Genomic DNA, 23,129 nt, shown 5'->3' with positions numbered 1-23,129 from the left:
GGGTCCCCAGCCCGAAGGATTGCCCTCCGCCCAGCAAGAGGCCGCCTCCCCGGCCCACGTGCTGGGGGTACAGCCACCAGCCCGGGAGCCCCAGGACCACGTCCACGGTGGAAAATTGCTGGTGACAGACTGAAGCTTTGCCAGCTGGAAAGATGAATTTATGTAAATAAGGGGCATCATTTATGTAAGAAATTCATCACTTGATGAATTTGTGCAAATAAGGAATAGTTATGTAAAAAAAATCACCATTTGATGTAAATTAATTTGATTAACTGATGTAAATATATTCCTATAGAGCACGAATATCAGGTAGGGGACCTCTGAAAAGGTCTTGCAATTCACATTCCTTTTTGATTCAGCTTTGGGATGGACATGAACAGGGCACAGAAAAAGGGGGAGGGACAGCGTTTGGGAGCGCTGTTGTCGAAGAGCGGAGCTGGAAACACAGGAGCAGCAGCAGATGGAACACGTGGAATGCGGGCGCGGGTTCCGAGCAGCGCGACCCACAGGGGAGCCCTGAGGCGTGAGGCGCTATGAGGGGGGCGAAGCAGAGACAAGCACACCCATGTGACCTTTGCCGTGCTAATTTATTGTCAGGCCCGCCGTGTGTCCGTACGGGGCCTGGTCCGCGGTGCCCGCTCAGCGGCGCCTGCGCCTCCTGCCGCCCCGGCGGCGCCGGCGGTACCTGGAGCGGCGGGATCCAGCCCGCCGCCTCCTCCGCGCGCCCCGGCGGCGGGAGCGGCGGCGGCTGCGGCTCCGGCTGCGGCTCCTGCGGGAGCGCCGGCGGTAGCGGGCCATGGTGGTGTGCGGGGCGTGCGGCTCACCCGCTTTTATTGGGGAGCCGGGGACCCCCTTTGTGACGCCAGAACTTTGCAGAGCCCCTGTCATCAGCGAGGTCACAATGGCCACACAGAGATGCCTTGATGTACGTTGGGTGTTCAGCACGGACGGTTCTGATATGGACATGCAAATTCCACATCTTCAATATCAGAACTCGTGTATTTTGTGAAGGAGTATTATTGTAAAGTCTCTTAAATAACTGGTATACTTGCTGAGGTGCTGTGTGGGCTGGCAGTGATTTTTTGCAAAACCCAGCCAAAAAAAGTTGTCGAGCCCTCAGACTGTGCTTGTCTGAGCCGTTCGTGGATGCATGGCAGCGTGAGGCATGTGCCAAAGGGAGTATTGGAGCAGGTACTGATTTTGTTGCTAGTTGACAGGTTTACTTGCATGTCTTGGGTGATATGGGAGCTTGGTGTTTATTTTTGCAAAGCAGGAGAGTGGTGGCTCACAGAATCTTGAGTCAAACAGCATATTTTTAATGGTGTACATCTGTTTGCATTTTCTGTTAATAGTGAAATGTTCTTCATATTGGCTTTATGCTTGTTTATGCTTTCCTTGAATATGCTTCTTAAGAAAGGTCTTAACAGAGTATGAGAAGAAAAAACAGTCTGTAGGAGGTGGTAACCACTAAGCCTGGCTCAAGGCTATTTTAAAGAAAAGGACATGTTTGCATGCCCAGATTTTCTTATTTTTCCTTTGCAGTCTAGCCCCAGCTACTCTGAAGAACAGATGCCAGTATCTGCACAGTAAGATGACTCACATTAAGAGACTAATACCGGATTTGAGAAACAGCAGGCGGAGTTCTGGCACCAGCTGTGTCAGCTAGGACACGTCTAGGAACTATAGCTTATTTATTTGAAAGTTAAGATTATGTATGTCATTACTGAACTGTAGCATATCAAACTTGTGCATTGGGTTTCAGTACTGTTAACTACCTTTGTTGTTCCTGTTGCTTATATCATATTTGAAGCTGCTTTTTTCTTGTCTTTTCCTTTCTTCAGGACTTAGGTTTTTACATTGAAATAAACTTATCAGTAGATACTGAAGACACAGTACCTCTACTATGAAGTTGTGTATATTTGAATTAAAAATAGTGTAGGAAATTGAAATACTTCAAGGCTGTTTTCTGTCCTCTCTCGTTAATGCAAACTCTTCACTTTAAGTGGTAGAAGGGGCAGGCACTTTGCTCTGTAGGAACCAGAGACAGGACTCAAACCAGAAGGAACGGCCTGAAATTGTGTCAGGAGAGGTTTAGGTTGGATATTAGGAAAAAGTTCTTCCCCCAGAGGGCGGTCGGGCATTGAACAGGCTCACCGGGGCAGTGGTCACAGCACCAAGGCTGACAGAGCTTAAGCAGCGTTTGGCTGATACTCCGGGGCACACGGTGTGACTCTTGGGGATGGTCCTGTGCAGGGCTGAGGGCTGCACTCGACCCTTGCGGGTCCCTTCCAACTCGGTATATTCCGTGATTCTGTGAAAATAGTAAGAACAAAACGGAATCTGCGGGCTACGAGGAGCGAAAGCCCGGAGCTACCTCCTCCCGCCGCCATTCCCGCCCCGTGGCCCGCTCAGCTCCCCGCGCAGCCGCAGCGACCCGCGGGCGCCATGGAGGACGCGCTGAGGCGGGAGCTCGGCACGGTGCTGCTGCGGCCCACCGGGCACACCGGCGGCGGCTGCATCAGCCAGGGGCAGAGCTATGACACGGACCGCGGCCGGGTGTTCGTCAAGAGCAACCCCCAGGAGGAGGTGTGGTGGGGTAGGGAGCGGGGGCGAGGGAGGTGGGCAGGCGGCGCTGTCGGAAGTAGCATTCCTGGCTCGGGTCAGCACTAGTGTGGCAGCAGGACCGGGGCAGTGACTGTTCCTGTGCTGGGCACTGCTGGGGCTACACCTCGAGTGCTGGGTGCAGTTCTGGGCCCCTCAGGAGAAGAAAAACATTGAAGGGCTGGAGCGTGACCAGGAAGGGAACTGAGCTGGGGAAGGGTCTGGAGCACCTGGAGCGTCTGAGGGAGCTGAGGTGGCTCAGCCCGGAGAAAAGGAGGCTCAGGGGGGACCTTCTCGCTCTCTGCAACTCCCTGAGAGGAGGGTGGAGCCAGGGCGGGGTCGGGCTCTGCTCTTAGGGAGCAAGGTTAGGAAAAGGGGAAACGGCGTCAAGCTGTGCCAAAGGAGGTTCAGGCTGGCCATCATGAGGAATTTCATCATGGAAAGGGTTGTTGAGCATTGGAAGGGGCTGCCCAGGGAGGTGTTGGAGTCCCCATCCCTGGAGGTGTTTGAGAAACGATGATGTGGCATCAGTGCTCTGGGTTGGCTGACAAACTGATGATGGGTCAAAGGTTGGACTCAATGATCTTGGAGGTGTTTTCCAACCTGAATGATTTCTGTGGTGGGATTGTGTTGTGGTATCAGTATTGTTTGTCCAGGGCATGCAGTACTGTGACATGTTGTTGTCATTTGTGGGGGGGGCAACAGTGGTGTAACTGTGTCTGCGAGTGCTGTAATAGTGTCTGAGGCAAACTGGCAGGTGTAAAATTGTCTGCATCTTTTGTGGTTTTAAGTAAACCACTGATTAATTCCCTGCATGTGAGAAGGAGCTCTTCTCAGTAAGTGATATTTTGCCACAATTCCTCAAGATTTTCTGCTTTCAATACCTGGAACTGCCTTCTGTTGAAGGTAGATGTCAGCATTTGATAGACGTAAGTACAATGCAACATAGCTCTACAGCAGGAAAAGCAGAGCTCAGGTGGAATTTCCTTTAAAGATACCTTATAGTTGTGTCTATCAAGTAAAAAGTTTCAATGGCAGAACAGAAGTCAGAACTTCTGTTTGCCTTTCATAACAAACAAATGTGTTTGGAAGCATGTATGCCACTATATTCTAAATTTCTCTATGCTTTCTGTTCATATTGGGGAGCTAGATGGATGCACAGAGGTGGTAATGTGGGATAATATAGGAAGGTTATCCAGCTTTACAGAAAAGAGTTTGAATTGGTAGCATCGGTTGTTTGAAATACAAATAGGTAGTTTGAATGGGCCCTTCCTATGCCTTTGATAATTGTGTATTTAACTAGCTAAATACACAGCAGCCAGCTAGCTGCAAGATCAGGCTTGGGGAAAAAAAGGTCTCAGTATATTTTCTATCCAGCTGTTTCCTTTTCAGTGCTTTTGCCTGTGTGTGGATCCTGAGCGCTGATGAAAGTGAACTTTGCTCAAGTCTATTGTAAATGCTGTGCTGTGTGTACAGCAGCAGCTGTGCATCAGCAGTTTTTACTCTATTTTAGTAGCAGGCTTTAAGCTAGTATGATGCTTTAGACAGAGATACAGTATTAACTGATTTCCTCTGAACAGAGCTAAATCATGGCTCAGTAGCTCAGCAGTTCTTCACTTGTGAGTCAAAAAGAGGGCTACAGAGACGGTCAGAGAGATGGAGCACCTCTCCTATGAGGAAAGGCTGAGAGAACTGAGATTGTCCAGCCTAGAAAAGAGAAGGCTGGGGGGAGACCTAATTGTGGCCTTCCAGTACCTGAAGGGGCAGACAGGAAAGATGTCTTTTTTACAAGAGCATGCAGTGACAGGACAAGGGGGAATGGGTTCAAACTGACAAAAAATAGGTTGAGATGGGATATTGGGAAGAAATTCTTCTCTGTGAGGGTGGTGAGGCCCTGGCACAGGTTGCCCAGAGAACTTGTGGCTGCCACATCCCTGGAAATGTTCAAGGCCAGATTGGATGCATCTTAGAGCAACCTGGTCCAGTGGAAGGAGTCCCTCCCCATGGCAGGGACTGAAACAAGATGAAATTTAAGGTCCATTCAGACCCAAACTGTTCTGTCATTCTATGATGTCCTGTAGGCTTTGGAATTTTTATTTGATGTCTGTTGCAAATTGTCCTTTAGCAGTGTTTCATGTATCAATACTAAAGGGGTAGATTGTGTTTTATTTGTTGTGGCTTCTGTTTTATTTATTATAGTTTCTGCTTTTATTTTCAACCACGTTTGTTAGATTTCCCACATGCTCTTTTTCTGCAATGTCTACCTGACTCTTCTAAAGTAGAGGCATTTAACTTTTACAACCTTGATTGGTTTTGTGAAAGTGGTGTTTTGTGAAAGTGCCTGGTTTACCAGTGACTGATTTTCATGGAGACTGACGCTTTTCTCTAATGTCTGGCAGGCCAGAAGAATGTTTGAGGGAGAAATGGCAAGTTTGGAAGCCCTCCTGAAAACGCAGGCGATAAAAGTGCCTAAACCCATCAAAGTTATAGACCTGCCTGGGGGCAGCACTGCATTTGTGATGGAACATTTGGAAATGAGGGGCTTAAACAGGTAAAACACAGTGTTATCTTTGTCCCCTTTAACCAGAAATTTTGGTTGTCATGACAGTTATGTTACTTGTTTTCAGAGGGGAAAATTGTTAAAATTTTTACAGAGCAAGTCAGGAGGCGTACAGAAAGTTATACAGCAGAGAACTGTATAAAATACCTCATAATGCCTCACCTAGAAAATTTGCCATACATCAAGAAGTGAGTCTGAGTTTTGGTTAATTTTGGATTTGTTTGTTTAGGTAATTAGTGATAAAAGTAAGCTTCCTTTTTATAGTAAGGAAGATGACCTGATCACCTGTTCTGTGTACTTGCCTTTGATATAAGAGCCAGTGCTTTGTTGCTTGTCATGAGTATGCAGAAGCACTTCACCAAATGAATTAATTTCAATATTTTTAGAACTCTTACTTTCATTTTGATAGTTTCAAACTTTCGACCCTTCTCTGTGACAAGCACTTAATATATTGAATCCGTGTGTCTGATTTCGTTAGGGAGGTGGCCATGACCAGTTTCTCACCTCATTCTCAGAACTTCTGCAGCCAGTTTAAAGTCATCCCTCATTCTGCTCCCTGGGAGAGTTTCTAATTCATGAAGAGCCACCAGTGAGCCCCCAGAGAAAGGGCAAAGATCTTGTTTTGGATTGCAAACTCTTCCTTTGTCGTGCAGATATCTGGAGATAGTTACCACCTGTGCTAACAGGAACAAAATGAAGAAATAAATTTACCTTAGGTGACAGTGCCTTGAGAACAGGGAAAGTAGAGAAACATCAAAGACAGGAAAAGGAATGTACTTTTATTAATGTGGGAGGCAACTGGCTGTAAGAGTGTTTGTAGTTGCTGCAAGACTTTTTTGCAATGTGTAGAGGATGAGCTCTTATTAAAAGTAGATAATAAACAAGGCCTACTTGACTGCCACATCTTCTAGACCTTTTAGAGAAAAGAAACCAGAGATAAAAATACAGAGAAGAGAGCCTTGTTTGGCTCTATTTCCCAAAGACTTTTTGTCATTAAAAAAAAAGGCATAACATGTTGTGCTTTCTCACAGATATCTTACTGGAAGTTCTTCTGGAAGTGATATCGCACAGAAATTAGAATTGATAGTTCCTCTTTTTTTTTAACGGTCGTGTCAGAAACAACCACATAAGTACATTTTGTCTGTGTGCAATATTGATAGAAAGAGGAGGCATTTTTAACTGGAATCTTGTAAAACATTATTTTGTTAGAAATACAGACTTCTTTTACTTGATAAATATTTTGAAGTAATTCCTTGGTTATCAAGACATGGATTCGTTCATGTGTCAGTGTTGCTAAGAATATTTTTGTTTCATAGACATTCAGCTCTTCTTGGAACACAACTGGCTGATCTTCACCTTCATAACAGGCAACTTGGAGAGAAGCTGAAGAAGGAAGAAAGCACAGTTGGTACAGTGCTTTTGCAAATTTAACCTAATTAATAATAATCTACATAAGAGTTGAAATAGCTTTTGCTGCTTCAGGACGAGTTTGTCTCCTTCCACTAAAGATAGTATGAGTTGGATGAAGCACCCAGATAGGGGGGCTTCTTTTTGCTTTTGTTTGCTCTGTTTGGATCTCTGTGAGCAAAACACACACTCAGTTTGGCACTCTCAGGAATCCAAACCACAATTTCTAGGAGGACATGACATCAGAGGAGATACAGTACCTCAAAATGTGATTATGAAAAGTAAAATATGGCTGCTTTACATTGAGATTTAAACTTAAAAAACAACAGCAGCAACCATTGTAAAAAAAGAGCAATTTTTTTTTATTCTCAGTAGAAGCAGCATTGTACTTTTGCATAGTTTTTAAGGTTCATTTGCATTGTGGCTGCTTAATATTTTGTCATTAGTGTTGAATTTTTGTTTTTGGTTTGAAAGGTAAGGGACAAGGGCAAACGGAAGTCCAGTTTGTGGATCAGTTTGGCTTTCATACAGTTACCTGCTGTGGCTATCTTCCACAGGTAGGTTGTACATCATCAGAAGTTTATAATTTTATCTTTTTTTAAGTTTATCTTTTTTTCTCTTCAATGACACAAAGGGTCAAAATTATCATAATAAATGATTTTTTGTGGAGCAGTGAAACGAAAAAACATTTTCCAGTCTTCTAAGGAAAGTATTGCTTTAGACAGCACTTCTTGCTGCACTGGACATTCATAGCTCTTCCATTTCTTGGATTTTAATCACTAAAGAAAACTTTACTCCCCTAATTTAATGTTTTAAGATAATGTCCAGTTAAATGGTAGCATTTACTGTTGTAGTTGGTACCAGCACAAAGGCTATATAATCTTTAAAATGCTTATTTGAAAATGAAGAAAATAAGCCTTTCATGTGGTGTAGAACTGACATGTCAGTCCTGTCCTTCAGGTGAATGACTGGCAGAGTGACTGGGTGACCTTCTTTGCCAAACAAAGAATCCAGCCCCAGATGGACATGATCGAAAAGAATTCAGGAGACAGGGAAGCAAGAGAACTTTGGGCACAACTTCAGGTAGGAGCAATTCTCTCAGTTCTCGTTATAGTGATAGCTGGGTATCAGTTATTCAGATTTTATTTTCTTAAAACAAAGTTGCTGTTTTTTGGTTTGGCCCCGGTTCTGTTGGTAAGAAACTCCAGTTTTTAGGTGTTAAGAGGCCCTTTATTTTGAAGTGTAAGGGCTTTTGCTACATCACCCTATGCTAGTATTCCAAAGTGAATTCCAGAGTGACAGATAACACCTTGCCTTACTGTTTGGGAAATACTAGATGGAGTTCGTATTTCTCATTCCCTGTAACATGTTCATGATGAGAAATGTACATAAGCACAATGTCTGTTCATTTACTGTTTGCATCTAATTAAGTGACTGCAGTATTAGCTCCCTGGGTACTACTTTGTGGAATTCCTCAGAGTTGGTGAGAAATCCATGAGCCTTCTAATGATGAAGTGGTGATGGTGGTTCTTCTTAAACCTGGTCAATATTCCAGCATGAAATACCGTTTTAAATATTTAATTTTTTTTCTAAAAAAGGTTTGGATGACTATTCTACTGCTGACTTTATAAAAAATAGTAATCCTCTGGATTTGCTCAGCATCTTTGTTTACTTGTCCTATGCTGTTTATGCAGATAAATCTCTACAATCATTCACTTTAAAATGTATTTATATGTCTTGTTTTTTCCTTCTGCAGCTGAAAATACCCAGTTTGTTCTGTGATGTAGAAATTGTTCCTGCTCTCCTGCATGGAGATCTATGGGGAGGAAACGTAGCTGAGGATGATTCTGGTCCAATTATCTTTGATCCAGCTTCTTTCTACGGCCATTCAGAGTATGAGCTTGCAATAGCTGGAATGTTTGGTGGCTTCAGCAGTTCTTTTTATTCTGCTTATCACAGTAAAATTCCCAAAGCTGCAGGGTTTGAGAAATGCCTGAAGCTTTATCAACTGTTTCACTACATGAACCATTGGAACCATTTTGGTTCAGGATACAGAGGGTCTTCTTTAAACATTATGAGAAACCTTGTAAAGTGACTTGCTACTTAGGCCAAATACCTCCCAGGTTGTTTGGAAAACCCCACACTCGTCGGTGCAGCTACAGGAGTAGTAATGTTAAAAAAATCCTGTGAGACCCCTCACCTTGTTCAGCTGAAGATCTACAATCAGTGAGTCCTGCTGAATAACAAGCGTAACAGACATCCCTTTGTAGGATAGTTGGGAGTAACTTTAGGAGGGAAATATCTACGGACAGAGTTTATTCATCTGCACAGTGAATAAAGGTCTCGGTGTCTAAAAAGCATTGTCTGCTTGAGACTATGCAAGGCAGTAGAAATGAACACTGAGGAGATGACTAGAAGAAGTGCTCATTGCTTTTTGCTGTGTCTTCCCCCGTTTAGGATAGATTGCTCAGACCCTTTCAGCTTTTCATGTCCAGTTGTGTGCATGAGAGCATTATTAACAACATAGTCTGAAAGTCAATGGGATAAAAAATTTAATGGGAACTGTGAGAAGGGATTTGGACTTGCTGTTCATTTTCACAGAATGTGAAAATGGATAAGGTTGGAAGGGATCACTGAATGTCACCCAGCCCAAGCTCCCTGCTTAGGCAGGAGCCCATAGAGCATGTTAATCAGGATTGTGTCCAGAGGTCTTGGAAGACCTCCAGTGGTTTGCTAAAGCGATTCTATTGGATGAATACTGTTCTGTGATAAAGTAGTTTGAAATTTTTGTGCCTCCTGGAATCTGTATAGGCTATATTCTGTGCTTTCTGGTCAGTCGGCTTTTATCCACAGCAGTTTTGTTTTCACCAGTACTAGTTTTTAGAAGATGTAGTTTTTGACTGTTGTAATTTCCCAAGGAACAATGCCATCTGGCCATGGTGGAGGCCTCACATATATTTTCTGTAGCTTTAGAGTACAGATGCCATATGCTGACATCTTCCTTCAGTCTCTGTGGAGACAAAGCTTTGTCTAAAAGACAAAGCTGAGCAAAGAGAAATGTCTGTGTTGGCAGTTCACCAGAAACAAACTCTACATGTATTGGGAGCAACGACACTGAGAGAGCTTGGTGTGCTGCCCTAAGAAAGGAGTGGGAAAAGGGATGGAGTGGCACAGAGGTGTTGTCGTCATGCCCTGTTTAAAACAATGCAGCTAATGGGAACTGAGCCAGAGGAATGGCCAAACCAGTGACCAAAAGCTGAACTTCTGTTTCATTGACGTGAAAATACATATTATTTTTAACACCCTGCATGTGCTAATGAAGTAAAACCTGTACATGCTTTACATGCATTGAGTATAGTCACTCAAACTGCACCTTATCATGAGATTACATCAATTGGAACGTTGTCTTTTCCCCACCTCAAAGTAAAAAATACAAATAAATCTTAAGAGGGGAAGGAAGTCAGAGGAGACTCTCCCTTTGTATCCTGGAATGGCCAGTGGGCTGTACCCCTCTGCTCCCCCTTATTTCATGGAAATACCATTGCTTATTTCATGGGAATACCATTGCTTTTGCTTTCTCATATCAGTATGTACCTTATTCTGTCACAAAGATCAGTAAATCACACTTACCTGGGATCATGAATGTGTGCAATGTTGATGCTGTGCTATTTGTGCATCTGTGATAATGAGAGTTCTAATGCAGACTCAGAGTGAACAAGACATTGTTTACTCTACGTTATCTGTGAGGGTCTCCTAGGGACTCAAATAGATTAAGAAGGGGATGATCAGCCACCTCTAAGCCCACTACATCTGTGGGTAACCCAGAAAGCAGTGGGATCTTCATTTCCTAAATTTTTACATGCCAGTCCGCACTAAGTGCACGTTGTAGCTCTTGTGATAAAGGGACCTGAAACCAAAGGAAGTTAATGTGTAACTCAAAGACCAGCACTTCACCAGTGTCAGGAGTTCTTGACAGTAGTTCTGCAGACTGTTGCTTTTACCTGCAAGATATTAATACTAAAATTTTCCTCTTTCTGATGTAGGCTGGTAGTGTACTTCTGTGCAAGCTTACCAGGTAGGTGAGACAGAGATGGATGATTCCTAATGTGCATTTTGAGTGTTGGGGAATGACTGTAATTAACTAAAACTGGTTTTCACTGGATACTGGCATATTACTGAGCATTTCTTAGTTGCTGGTTTTGCAGTTGTTTACGCAGTTTGAAAGCAGGTTTGGAGAAGACTCTCACTTGATACAATTTTCCTAAATTCTACTACTTTTCGGATTGTCCTTTTGATTTTTGCTGCAAAATGTTTTAAAGCCCTGCTTGATAGGTTTTACTTCTACCTTGTTGCTTAAATAAAAAGTTTCCCAGTTGATTATTGTTGTCTCTGTTTTCTGAATTAAAACCTGATGTGTTGCATTCATTCTTGAGGATTGTATTGGGTCTGGCTGAGATGGAGTTAATTTTTCCATAGCAGCCCTCCCAGTGCTGTGCTTTGCACTGGGAGCTGGAAAGGTGTCGGTAACACCTTTGTTACCACTGGTAACACCAGTGTTTTGGCTACTGCTGTGCAGGGCTGGCACAGCATCAGCACTGTGTCTCAATATTCCTCCCCTGCAACCAAGGGGACACAACCAGGCCAGCTGACCCAAATTAACCACAGGTGGGGAATGCAGCCCTCCACAGCTTCTCTCACTTTTTGTCTGGTAGAGGAATTTGAGGAGGACACAGAAAAGCCTTCTGAGCCACAGTGCTGGGCTTACCTTCCTCAAATGCCTTGAGGATGAGACATCCCAGCATCTGTCTGAGCTTAGGGATCTGCCCCCTGCACTGGGAGGGGATCCCAGGTTGTCTCCAAGATGTTATCACTCCAAACCAGACCTATAGCTGAGGGGTAGTAGGATCCTGGGGTACCCCTATCTCAGCAGAGGACACACAGGATTTTGGGGACTCCCCCAGCCTGGAGACTGTCCTCCGCCAGCTGGAGAGAGCACAAGCCCATGTGTTTGGCTCAGACCTTCCCTAGGAGCCCAGAGCAGCCCCTCTTCCTGACCGTCTCCTTGTCACCCAGGACATTCCCATCTCCGCAGGGAGAGCCACAGGCTGAGTGGGCCTGAAGGGTGCTCAGACAACTCTGTCCATCTGCCAGCACCCAGATGGACTAATCCATTTATCAAAGTGTCTTTCAGCTTGCCGGGATTTTGGCTCTGCCAGCATGGTGGGAGTGGCACTTGCTGTCCCAGAGCTTTTTTTGTTTCAGAAAACTTAAGACTCACTTAGGCTCACTGGGTTCCTCCTCCACCAACACCGTTTCAGGCATCGTTCTACTTCAGTTCTTTGGCCACCAGCTAAAACTGAATGTACTCCCAAAATACCTAAATGGAATTGGTACATGTGTATATACACACAGCTATGTAGTTGTGCAGAAAAACCCCCGGTATTAAAGCAGATGTGACTACCTGTCCAGAAAAAACACCCAACCTCAGAAATTACTGTTTCCACCTCAAGGGGTGTTTATGTAGCAGTAAAGTGTGGGGAATGTGTTTTAGGGATGCTGGACAAGGCATCCTGGGAGATGTAGTCCCTAAAATATACTCTAATACAAATGGGCAGTGGCAAGTCCCGTGGGGTTGGCTAAGAGAATCACGTGTCATTTTGAAATGCATGTAAAAGGTGCTGTTCACTTCCAATAAACGGATTTGGTTGTTGGGAATCCAACCAACTGGGTCATGTGGTTTATTTATTATATTAATAAAACCACATATGGTGCCCTGAATGTGGGGCATTTTCTGTAACAGGGATAATCAGACTGCCTTGCAGCAAAGAAGATTGCGGTAGCATTCACACTAGCTTGTTCTAAAGCTCAGGAACGCATCCTGAAAAAAAAGCCAGACGCCGATAAAAGCGTTGAGACTTCAGCGCAGAACGCGACTGGAGGACGCAATACTGAACAGAGCTTGAAAAAATTGAAAGTTCACGCGCGAAGAGAAGTGAGGTGGAGAACGAAAACCAAGAAGCAGCGGGAAACAAAACTGGTGAAAGCCAAAAGCTGCGGAGACCGAAAGCACCGAAAGCCAAAGCGGTGAAAATTGAAAGTGGCAAGAACCGAAAGCAGCGAGAAAATGCAGGCGAGAGGAAAGCGACAAAGAAAAAAGGTAAAGAAAGCATGGGGAATTTGGTTTCCCAGGACACAGAAAGGGATGCAGAAACCATGTGTCTCTTGCTAAGACAATATCCCAGTGAGATCACACGTGCAGAAATAACAGAACTCTTGCAATGGATAAAAATCATTGCACCAGGACTGCCGCTCGTAGGAGATTTAAATATAAACACCTGGCAAAAAATTGGCAGGACCATGAGCAAAAGGTCTATGTTAGGTGATACAGAAGCCTCTAGATGCCTTCCTGCCTGGATGCAAGTCATGAATGCTCTGCAGATCGCTCAAAGAAAGCAGAACCCCCCCAGAGACTCAAACACACATTTTCCTGCACCCCCCATGAATGCTGCTAGGTGTAGCCATTCCCCAGACACTGGGAACAGACACAGGGGTGGGGGAGAACTGCACGCTACCTGGGAGGACCTAACAATGGACTTGGGTTGGGTTTCATGTGGGCGGGAGCGGAGGGGTGCGATATAAGCTATGGCGAGGGTCCTGATTTTGATGCGCGTGTGAGCTGCAGAGAAAGGGCAGGAATTTTAAATCGTGAATCCAGTACACAGGTGCAGTTTGTAGGTTCCCACCGCGGCGTGGGGAGGGGAATCCAGACAACTCATCCCCTCTTGTCGCTGATGACTTGTGGCTATGTGCTGAAAGAAATGTGACCTGGGCACAGCCATCTTGCGCGCAAAATGGACTGGAACTTGAGCTATCTCTTTCAGCCCCGCAGCCATCTTGTCCTGACCATGTGATGGGGGGTGGGTGGCTTCCCTTCACGACAGCCATCTGGCATACCACTACCAGAAGCCGAGTGTTTCAGAACCATAGATAGTGAGGCATCAGAGGATACTGAGGAGGAATCAACGGTGATTCCTCCAGGTGAGGGCGAGTGTACAGGTGCGAGGGTGTCAGTTAACTGATGGGAAAAATGCCACAAGGAGGCAATGCGGACGGGAGACTGGAAAGTTATTAGTGCATGCCCAGTTATATACCGACTGTGCCAAAACCCTCAGTTCCAAAGCTTACCCTATGAGGTGACCAAGGAATTGAGGCAAATTGTTAAAGAAAGTGGTATTTCCTTGTCTCAAATGTTGTCATATTTGAAGACATTGAGTACCACCTATGTATTTTTACCTCATGATTGGAAGACGCTGTTGAAGATGGTTTTAACTACAACTTGATACAGCGTCTGCTTAACAGGCTATTGGGAGAATTTCGCAGCGTATGCAAGTGACCCAGGGGGTTCACAAACAGGCATGACTTGCAATCATTTGGCAGGAGAGAGGGCTTACACGGTAGCTGATTCCCAGACAGGCTACCCCTGGGAGATATATGAGGTGATAGCAAAAATGGCTTCAAGGGCGATGATTAAGCTCCCTAGCACGGACAGGGATAGCAACTTGTCCTTCAGAAAGGTCCTTCAGGGATCAACTGAATCTTTCTCCCAGTTCCTCGATGGGCTACAGGCGGCTTTAAGCAGGCAAATAGAACATGAAGATGCTAGAGAGACACTTTTTAGGCAGCTTGCTTATGGGGATTCAAACCTGGATTGTAAGTGAGCCTTGCAGACTATCCCTAAAAGGGAAACCTGCATAATAGCCGAAATGGTCCGAGCGTGTCAGGATGTTGGATCGATTGAGCATCACACAGCCTCTCTAGCAACAGCCTGAAGTGCCCAGCTGAGATTACAGGACAGGGCAAGAGGGAGAAGCAGCTGCTACTGATGTGGCGCTGCTGATCATTTTTATAAGGACTGCCCAAAGAAACCCCCCTCAGCAGTATGCCAAAAAGGTCACCATGAGAAGCGGGGATCTTAACGAAGGTTGAAGTTGAGTCGACCTGAGGAGAAACCCTTCCCATCAGGGAAACTGCAGACAGGGTGCGAAGCCACACGCTCCGCTTCAGCAAATAAATATGGCCCAAGAAAACAGGTTAGTGATTTGCTCACTGCCACCTCAGGCAGCACTGGGTTGGACCTGGCCTCCAGAGAACCGTAACTTTAACATCTACCGCTGTACTCTTGATCCCCACAGGGGTTTGGGGACCCCTAGGCCCAGGAGTCCCTGCCCTTCTAATCGGACAATCATCAACTGCCAGGATTTGTATTCTGGTTACTAATTGAAAATAGTTACTAATTGAAAATGTATTCGTGTTTCAAATGCAGTGTGGACATAAATGTATTTTTTCTGTATTACTCCATGTGGTATTTTTTCTGTATTACTCCATGTGGTGGGGGGAATTAGTTTTCCCCCCTGAAGTTATAAAATGGAAAAACCCCAGAGGGTGGTGACCCTTGAGGTTTTTACCCAATGAGCACTTCTGCAAAATATAAACATATCACAAGCAGAATGGAAGAGAAAGTAGTTGTAGTTGTTGTTGAAGAAGTAGCCATGTTCTGAAAGCCACGAGGAGAAGCAGCAGCAGCCCCAACAGGGGGGGGCTGCAGAGACTTGGAACAGTGTAAGACTGGGCTAAGTGTCTGTAGCTGAGCTGGGGGACGTTTCTCCACTGTGAGCCGCAGCAAGAGATACTGAAAAGCGGTGGCAGAACTGCACTGACCGAAGAAAGGGTGGCAGAGAGCCAGAAAAGATGAAGCAGCAAACAGCATGCAGCCAAGGAAGACACAGAGTTGTCTGAGAGAAAGAGAGCCAGCAGCAGAGAGAGAGAGAACTAAGCTCAGACAGAGAGAGAGTTGGGGTAAGAAACTGAACCAAAAGACCCCAAACTCCTTGGAGACCCCTCCTAGAAGGGAGGTGTGAAGTGCAGTAGCACTGCAGAGAGGAGCTGAAAAGCTCAGGCGTCCTGGAAAGCTGGACCAGGACGGCCAAAGGAATGCAGAGGGGGTGACTGGCCCCCCCTTGCCGCTGCTGCCAAGCTAAACTAGCAGCCTGAGAGCAGAGCACAGAAGCTCTGATAGAACTCTTGAGGCAAAGGCCTTCAACTGAAAGCTGCCCGAAATGTTCTGACTCAGGGGTGAATCCCCTGAGGAAGGGACCTTCATGGGAGTCTTACATCCCATGATATGACGTGGTGGAGCGAGTTTTGTCCCTGCTACGCAGCCCACGGAAGAAAAGACCCTCGCTTGGAGACAATGGGCCATGAGGGCTTGGATACCCCTTGTATGTACTGGCAGAGATCCAGCTGCCACTGCTGCATGGAAGAGAGAGAGATAGACTGCTACTCTGAAGAGAATGCTGCTCTGAAAGTGAAAAGGATCTTTCCTTCTTCCCTCCTGGATGTTTATTTGGAGGGGAGAAGAGCTTTGATCCATTGTAAATACTTATGTCATGTTAGAGATAATTAAGATTGTATATAATGTATTGTAGTATTTATTTTGTACGGTCATTGTAATACATATTCCCTTTCCCCCATTTTGAGTCTCGTATGGTGTCTGGAAAACCCATCTCACATTGGGTTGAGATGTGGGAGGGGGTTTTGGACTAGGGAATTGGATTTTGGGGCTCTCAAACCATGACACTCCACGATTCATCAGAAACTGATATTTTGGTAAATTTTGATAAATGTTGATAATGTTGATAAAATGTTGATAAAAAGAGTAGGTTTTGATCCACTGTATTTGTGAGCTTTTTATGTCCCTTTCTATGCATGTAGTCTCATAAATTAATATTTCACTGCTGTTCGACCCAAAGGCAACTGAGTTCTGGATACTGTGTGTTGGTAAGGGAGTGGCAGCAACAGAGGTAGCAAAATCAGCACTTAAATGGGTTCTCAGATCCAAAAGATTGATCTTTGGCCTTTGACCCATGGAAAAATATATATATATATCAGGCTAAACTAGACCAGTTTAGTGCAAAGAAGATACTAAATGTGGTGGTTTGAGCCACCACAGAAATCCAAAATCCAATTTCCAGGCTTCCCCCACCCCTTCCCACAATTTTATCTCAACACAGAAGAGAAACTTTCAGGCAGACACCTCTATGGAGGGGCAAGGGAAGTATATACATTTATTACTATACAAATAAATATTGTACAAGCTAAAGGCAACTATATATATATTACACACTTCTATCAATCCCTTTAAGCTTCTCTCTTAATTCAGTCCAGGAAAAGCCCTTCAGGTTGATAGGTAACCAGTCTTTCTCTCGTTGGAGTGTTCAGGGAAAAGGGTTTACTCTCCCCACCAACCTCCAGCTGTTTGCTGAAGTCTTTTCTTCCTTACGAAGTCCAAGAAGATAGCTTTGAGTCCATCCTCCTTGGTTCCATGTCAGTCTCTGTTGTGTGATTCTCTCTCTCATACCTCGGTTCCGTGCTGCTGTAGTTCAGATTAGCTTGTCACACATACGTGTCTTGGAATCTTCATTCCTCCTCTGAGTTTTCGGCTGTCCTCCGTTTAAATCACTGCAAGGACATCCTCTGGGCCTTTCTCTGGTCCGTCTCCAATTTCGCCTGGCGTTATCTCCCTAGCACCAGGCTGCATTCCACCCGTCCACTTGGCTCGGCTCCAATGCTGAGCCTCCCCTCTACTTTACAATGAGAGGGAAAAGAAGCTCCCTCCACAGTCTAGCTGCAAATGGGGAGGGGGGTGGTGGAAAGAGGACTTGGCTCCTCTCTCCCACTTACCTTCAGGTACTGTGAGTCTCTTCCCTCACAACAGACACTCACTCCAATGCTGCCTCCAACCCTGGCTTAGGCCAGAGTTGTGGGGCCACAGGGCCCACCTTCCCCCCAGAGGGGAAAGAAGGGGGCCCTGCCACCCCTAGGCCTTCTCACACCCACACAGCAGCAGACAGACAGACCGATTGTCACCAACTCCCGCAGTTGTGTATATATGATTTTTCACAGGAGCGAACAAGACGAGTGGTGATTGGCTCTTCAGGGGAAATTACCCTGGCATCCAATCACCTCTAAGCCCCCTGGCTCCCGGGAGGGCAATTTTCAAACCAGGACACTAAATCAAAATGGGAAAAAGCCCTCCCATTGCAAAAATCAATCCAAGTTAAGAACAGTAATTAGGATCAGTTGCCTGCCGGGTCAGTCTTCTGGACTACCAACAGTGCAAGTATAATTTTAGTAGTCCTAAAATATAAGATTGTATAATTATAACTTTTTTTTTTTGTCTTCTTAGCCGGGACATGCAACTAATATTTGAAGTACTTTTTGAAAACATCTGTATAGAACCTTTCAGTCCTATATAACTTTTAATTGAAACCCTAAAACTGAAACTCTGAAAAGCAGTAAATGGAATTCTAAATTTCAAAATAAAGTCATACTGTATTTCTAATTCACACACATTAATTGTTTAATCAACTTTGCACCCTTAAAAATATGAAATGTATATGAAACAAAACAACAGTTTCATTAATTTAACTGGTAAATTCCTTTTTCTTCCAAGAAAATACTGGAAAATATGGATTAGTGAGTCTAGAAAAGAGAATGCTGTAGAAAGAATAGCATTAAAAAGTGCTGACTAGATTTAAGATATCAGAGGAGAGAAGGATAAATTTTTTTTGCCGATTTTCCGTTTGAAAAGGACTAGAGGGTTTAACTTCAAGAAGAAAAACATAAGCTATGTGTCAGAAAAGGAAAACTCTTACATGGTGTGAAGGTTTAGCAGATAAATATATTCTATTCCAGACTATATAATTTAGTAAGCTTGAGGTTTTCAAGAATTTAGCTATGTGCCAACATTGACTGAGGCAAATGAATGGACACTTCTATTTTTCTATGTTTCAGCAAGAAAGTGGTGACAGGAATGCTAAAACCTTGTGTGAAAGGTAGGTTTTATGTGGAACTGACTATCTCAGTGTAAGCCTCATGTGCCCAGCAGATTTTATTTCCACATAACTGAAATTTAGTTCAACCACAACTGGCTTCCTCAAAATCAAACTGTAAGTGCCTTGTCTCTGTAAGGATTGAGCTGACTTCAGGCAACACCCACACTCTCTCAACAGTAAAATCTACCCGAGGTCTTTGGAGAAGACCTGTAGGGCATAGGCAGGCTCGTTGGACGACATGGGCAGAGAATTCAAATGGTGTTTCTGCTCATAGTGTGCTTTCAAGATGTTGGGCACAACTCTTTGTTTCAGTCCTTTTTGGGAGCACAACTAACAGAGTAGAGATGACACATAGTCAGTGTTGTTTGGAGATTGTTGAGCTATGTTAGTTCAATGTTATACTCAGAGATTAATAATTCATCTTATTAATAAAACGTCCCAGAAGATAATAGAGTTTACGCAGCACATCTTCAGATTTCTTCTCAAGAAAATTATGACTATTAATTTGTTTTCTGCGTTGTTTTGTGATTATACTCATTAATACTGACAGTTTTTGAAAATATAGTTGCTAATTGGTGAGGAAAAGTGTGATATGCTATAATTTAATTAAGAATTTCATAGATTGTCAACTGTGGAAATGTTTGTCTTCTGCTCATAACTACATAACTTTTCTGTTTTCATAAATTCCCAGTATATCAATACTGTATAAAGTGTTAATGGCCACGTAACATTTTTTCTTATTTTTTTTTAATTGGGTATATTTGTCATTGGAAAATACAAATTTCTGCATTTAATATCCCAGCAGGGAATAAACTTAAATTAGGCAAAAGATCTCATCTGAAAGTTAGTTCCTGTCCAAAGAAAGCTGTAATGTACTTTGGCAGGGTGAGGAATTTGGGAAGAAGGGGAAGACAGTAGATTAAAAAGAACCATAAATTCTTCGTATTCATTGTGATGCTTTCTGGTGCTGGAGAAGCACACTTGTTGCTGAGAGCAAGCCTCATCCCAGCTACGTTCTAATCCCATTTCTCTGATGAAAGTGCCTGTTGTGAACTGGTAACTGTGGAGTGAGGAGAAAGTCATGGGCAGCTGAGCCTTGTTCAGGAAAGACCTTGTAAGCAATGGTTTGCACGGGAGCTTAAATATTTCACAAAATTGTTCACCTGCTGAAGCAAGGAATTCCAAATTATCCACACGCTGTTATTGAAAACATTCTACTAGATGTTATACCATATATGAGTATCACCCAAAACCAAGGGGACGGATGGCTGCTTTTAGGGATTCTTGGCATAATCTGTGAAGTCACAGTGACAATTGAAGCTTTGTTTCCCTTAACAGAATATTATGATTAATATACCACAGAATTTATTATTGGAATGGCACACAACTTCAACAGGCAGGGGTATTGTGAAATCTAGACTATTTTCCCACATGAATTTTTTGCCTTACCAGGTTGGAGACCTCATAAGCACACAATCCATTTATTCATTTTCCTTATCTCCTTTCTTCATCTCAAAAGTTGATTAGTTCAGATTTGGGAGGGCAGGGTTTCCCTGCTGCTCTTGGGAAGAAAGCATATTCCCTTGGTGCACGTGGTTTAGCCACGTTTGTAGAACTTCAATGATGAACTGGATATTTTTAATTCCCAGTTCTTTGGAAGATTAAAGATTAACAAAGAAGTATAGGAAGGCTCAAGATTTTGCAGGCTGTTGGAGGATAGAAAACACATGATATAATCAGAATGTTAGCTTATTTGGTTTTTTCCTTTTTATTTTCTCTCTGATTTTTTTTTCCTATTAATCAATCTAGAAATAACTTTGGACCTGCTTTAGTTTGAGTTTGCTCAGAATACATAAGTCTGCCTATTGACAAAGAGCAGCCTTGAAAATGTCTTAACAGGAAAAAGCTAAAAAGGTTAAGAATGAAGCTTACTGAAACATATTCTCCAGTATCTTTGAATGGTCTTTATTCCCATGGATTTCAGGCTACCAGATCCAAATTTATTACCATCAAGATAATGAAGAAAGAAGGAACCATCACACAAGCCATCCTGACTGTGGTTCAGCCCATCTCTGGGAGAAGAGTGGATGCACACTGGGCACCATCTGCATGGGAAGAAGAGCCAAGCAGAAGGTATAAAGCTCTTCAAATATTCGATGTCTCTAGATGGTTAGGAGAATAGCAGTTGCAATACAGTCCAGCTCATAAGTGAAGTTATATTCCATCCTGGAAGTGTTCAAGGCCTGGTTGGATGAAGCTTGGATCAGCCTGGTCTAGTGGAGGGTGTCCTTGCCTGTGGCAGGGAGTTGGAATGAGATGAGCTTTAATGTCCCTTCCAACCCAAAGGTGATTCTGTGATTCTGTGATTTAGACTTTCCAAACCCAATTTTTATTCTCCCTCATTGTCAAGTCAGAGTATCAGCCCATATCAAAGATAAATATGTATGAAGGATTTGTATAATACAGTCCAAGGGTACACATATATGTATTTATACATATATATCTATGTATATAATAGAAAAACGAAGGGATTGAGGAAGGTTTCTTGCAAAGAATCCCATTTATTAGCAGTAAATGTCTTCTTTTTGTTTATGACACGAGCTGCTTGGTCCTACCATGTTCTCACCCAATCTGAAGATTGATTTGATGACTGCAGTCCTGGAGTTGCTGTCGGGTATCACCAGGAGAGTAGAAATGAGCAATGCCCTTCCTGATCTGGAACTCAGGCCTGGAGACACACTGTCTATAATGCTGCTGCTTCCTTTGAGAATGCACACAGGATCACTCTCGAGGAGAAAAGACAGCGCAGAAAGAACCGTGTCTTGCCGATACCATCCAAGGAGTCCTTCTGCTGTGCCTTTTGCAACTGGATTTGTCCATCTCGCATTGGCCTCTTTAGCCACCAGCGTGCTTGTAGCAAATGTGGGTAGAGCCCTTCCCAAATCTTCGTTCGCGAAGCCTGGCCATGATGATATCTAATTTACTTTAAAACTTTTTTTTTTTTTAACTGAAAGTATCCAGACCTACACACGCTCTTTTCGCTTGCCTTAATTTTTTCAGAGAACCTTAAAAAGGGAACATTCTAGTTAAAGTTGAGAGCGGTTTATTGCTCTCCATTCAGCACACCCTGTAGCTGCTCCTCCCTTTCACAGCTGGAGAACTTGTGTTTCTGACAAGAAGTAACATTTTGTGACTCTGTCTTTAACTGCACATCTTCAGCAATAATTGTTATGAAAATAGGTATTTGCCAACAATCAATTTGCTCACATTTAAGATCTATGTAGTTTTGAGAAAGAAAGAATGTTCTAAGTACAGGCATTTCTTCCTCAGCCCTATAGGAATAGTTAATTTTCCAGCTTCTATTTTACTCAATAAGTTCATTGTGTCCTATAGTATTCAGGTCTCTGTCAGGTCCTTATTATAATTCTCATAGCTTGTTTTAGTGGATTTCTTAAAAAATGCCTTGATAGGGTGACTTAAAGTCATGATAGAGATCTACAAGGCAGGCTCTGAACCAGAGATGCATTGTTTTTGTGGTATTTCCTACAGCAGTAAGGGTTTGGGTTTTTTTCTTTCACCTAACATATAGAATCATAAATACAGCAAGTCAAAAAATTGTCTGAAACTGATGGGACCCGTGGTACTACTTCCATCAGCCACAAAACCACTTGGAATTGGTTTATTGTGATTTCCTCATTATTATTTAAATGATAAAGTGTAGAACCTCCCTTTGTTTACATACGGACGTGTTTTCTCCCATGGCTGTGCTCACTTAACTCACATTAATGCTAATGTGAAAGTCATCCAATTGCTTCCCAATTACATTCATTTTTAAAGCCACCAAGTGTGCAGTGCCAATCTCATTATAGCAGTTGTTTTTATTTTTTTCTGCCAGACACTAGCTAAGCAAACTATCAGAACCAGAAAGATGCCCATGGATGTTGCCTAAATCTTCACCGTAATAATGAAAATAAACAGGATCCTAATTAGCAAACTGATCTCAAAATGAAACTGAAGTATTTTGCTTTTCAGCTGGATCAGCTGCGTAAAAGCAACTGTATAAGGATATATTGGATCATCTCCTTAAGACAAAATGGATAACTTTGGAGTATAATTCCTTCTCAGAGGGTTAGATATGTTTAGTTACAGACCATTTCTCCAACTAAATGTCTCTGAAACAATAATCTCAAAACACTTGCTTGGCTCACTCTCTTTTTTTTAGCTCCAGTAGTGGAAATGCTCTTTATCACTCACCTTCATGAAAAATGCTGGCAAGAACCCCTGGAAAGAGAATAGGAATATTTTTGGTGTATGAAATTTAAACAAGTTGAAGATATCATAACAAATATGTATAACTTAAGTGTCAAATTTCTCAAATATATTACTACTTAAAACTTCCATTCACTCCAATTATGAGCATTAGCCAAACCCCAAACTCGGTTTTCTGTGTAAATGTAATAGTCTCATTCCAGTCAACTTAAAAATACGTGATGTAATGGAGTTAAAATTAAGTAACTGAACAACATAAGTGCTCAAATTCCTTTCCTTTCCTGGAGCACTTGCTCATATCTCTAGTGAAGAAAGCAATTGAACACATTATGAGTGTATTCACAAACCCATACAGTTGCAAGAATTATGTTCCTAAAAATAATTTCTTAAAAAAAAAA

The 23,129-nt window shown here is 43.2% G+C and overlaps 1 protein-coding gene and 1 long non-coding RNA gene across 3 annotated transcripts; both read left to right on the top strand.

Annotated features, from left to right (window-relative positions):
* The first annotated feature begins 937 nt into the window (after nt 1-937).
* LOC113940291 (ketosamine-3-kinase-like) lies at nt 938-9,447 on the top strand. Of its 2 annotated transcripts, none has more exons than XM_027631413.1 (6): nt 938-1,191; nt 5,001-5,152; nt 6,478-6,569; nt 7,043-7,125; nt 7,529-7,651; nt 8,325-9,447. In XM_027631413.1, exons 1-6 carry the CDS (start codon nt 1,147-1,149, stop codon nt 8,661-8,663), a joined length of 834 nt encoding a protein of 277 aa, XP_027487214.1. In that variant the 5' UTR covers nt 938-1,146; the 3' UTR covers nt 8,664-9,447. The 2 variants fall into 2 exon arrangements, with proteins under 2 accessions (XP_027487214.1, XP_027487213.1); XM_027631412.1 differs by lacking the exon at nt 938-1,191 and adding an exon at nt 2,434-2,586.
* Nucleotides 9,448-18,385: 8,938 nt separating this feature from the next.
* LOC113940290 lies at nt 18,386-22,441 on the top strand. The gene is made up of 3 exons (XR_003525423.1): nt 18,386-18,462; nt 20,447-20,595; nt 22,358-22,441. It is a non-coding gene; the product is annotated as an uncharacterized LOC113940290 (long non-coding RNA).
* Nucleotides 22,442-23,129: the final 688 nt, after the last annotated feature.

Source organism: Corapipo altera, unplaced genomic scaffold, assembly GCF_003945725.1.
Source record: "Corapipo altera isolate COAL_440 unplaced genomic scaffold, ASM394572v1 55020, whole genome shotgun sequence".
Classification (NCBI taxonomy): Eukaryota; Metazoa; Chordata; class Aves; order Passeriformes; family Pipridae; genus Corapipo; species Corapipo altera.
The sequence above is the reverse complement of the archived record's forward strand: the minus strand, read 5'-3'. Positions and strand labels throughout refer to the sequence as shown.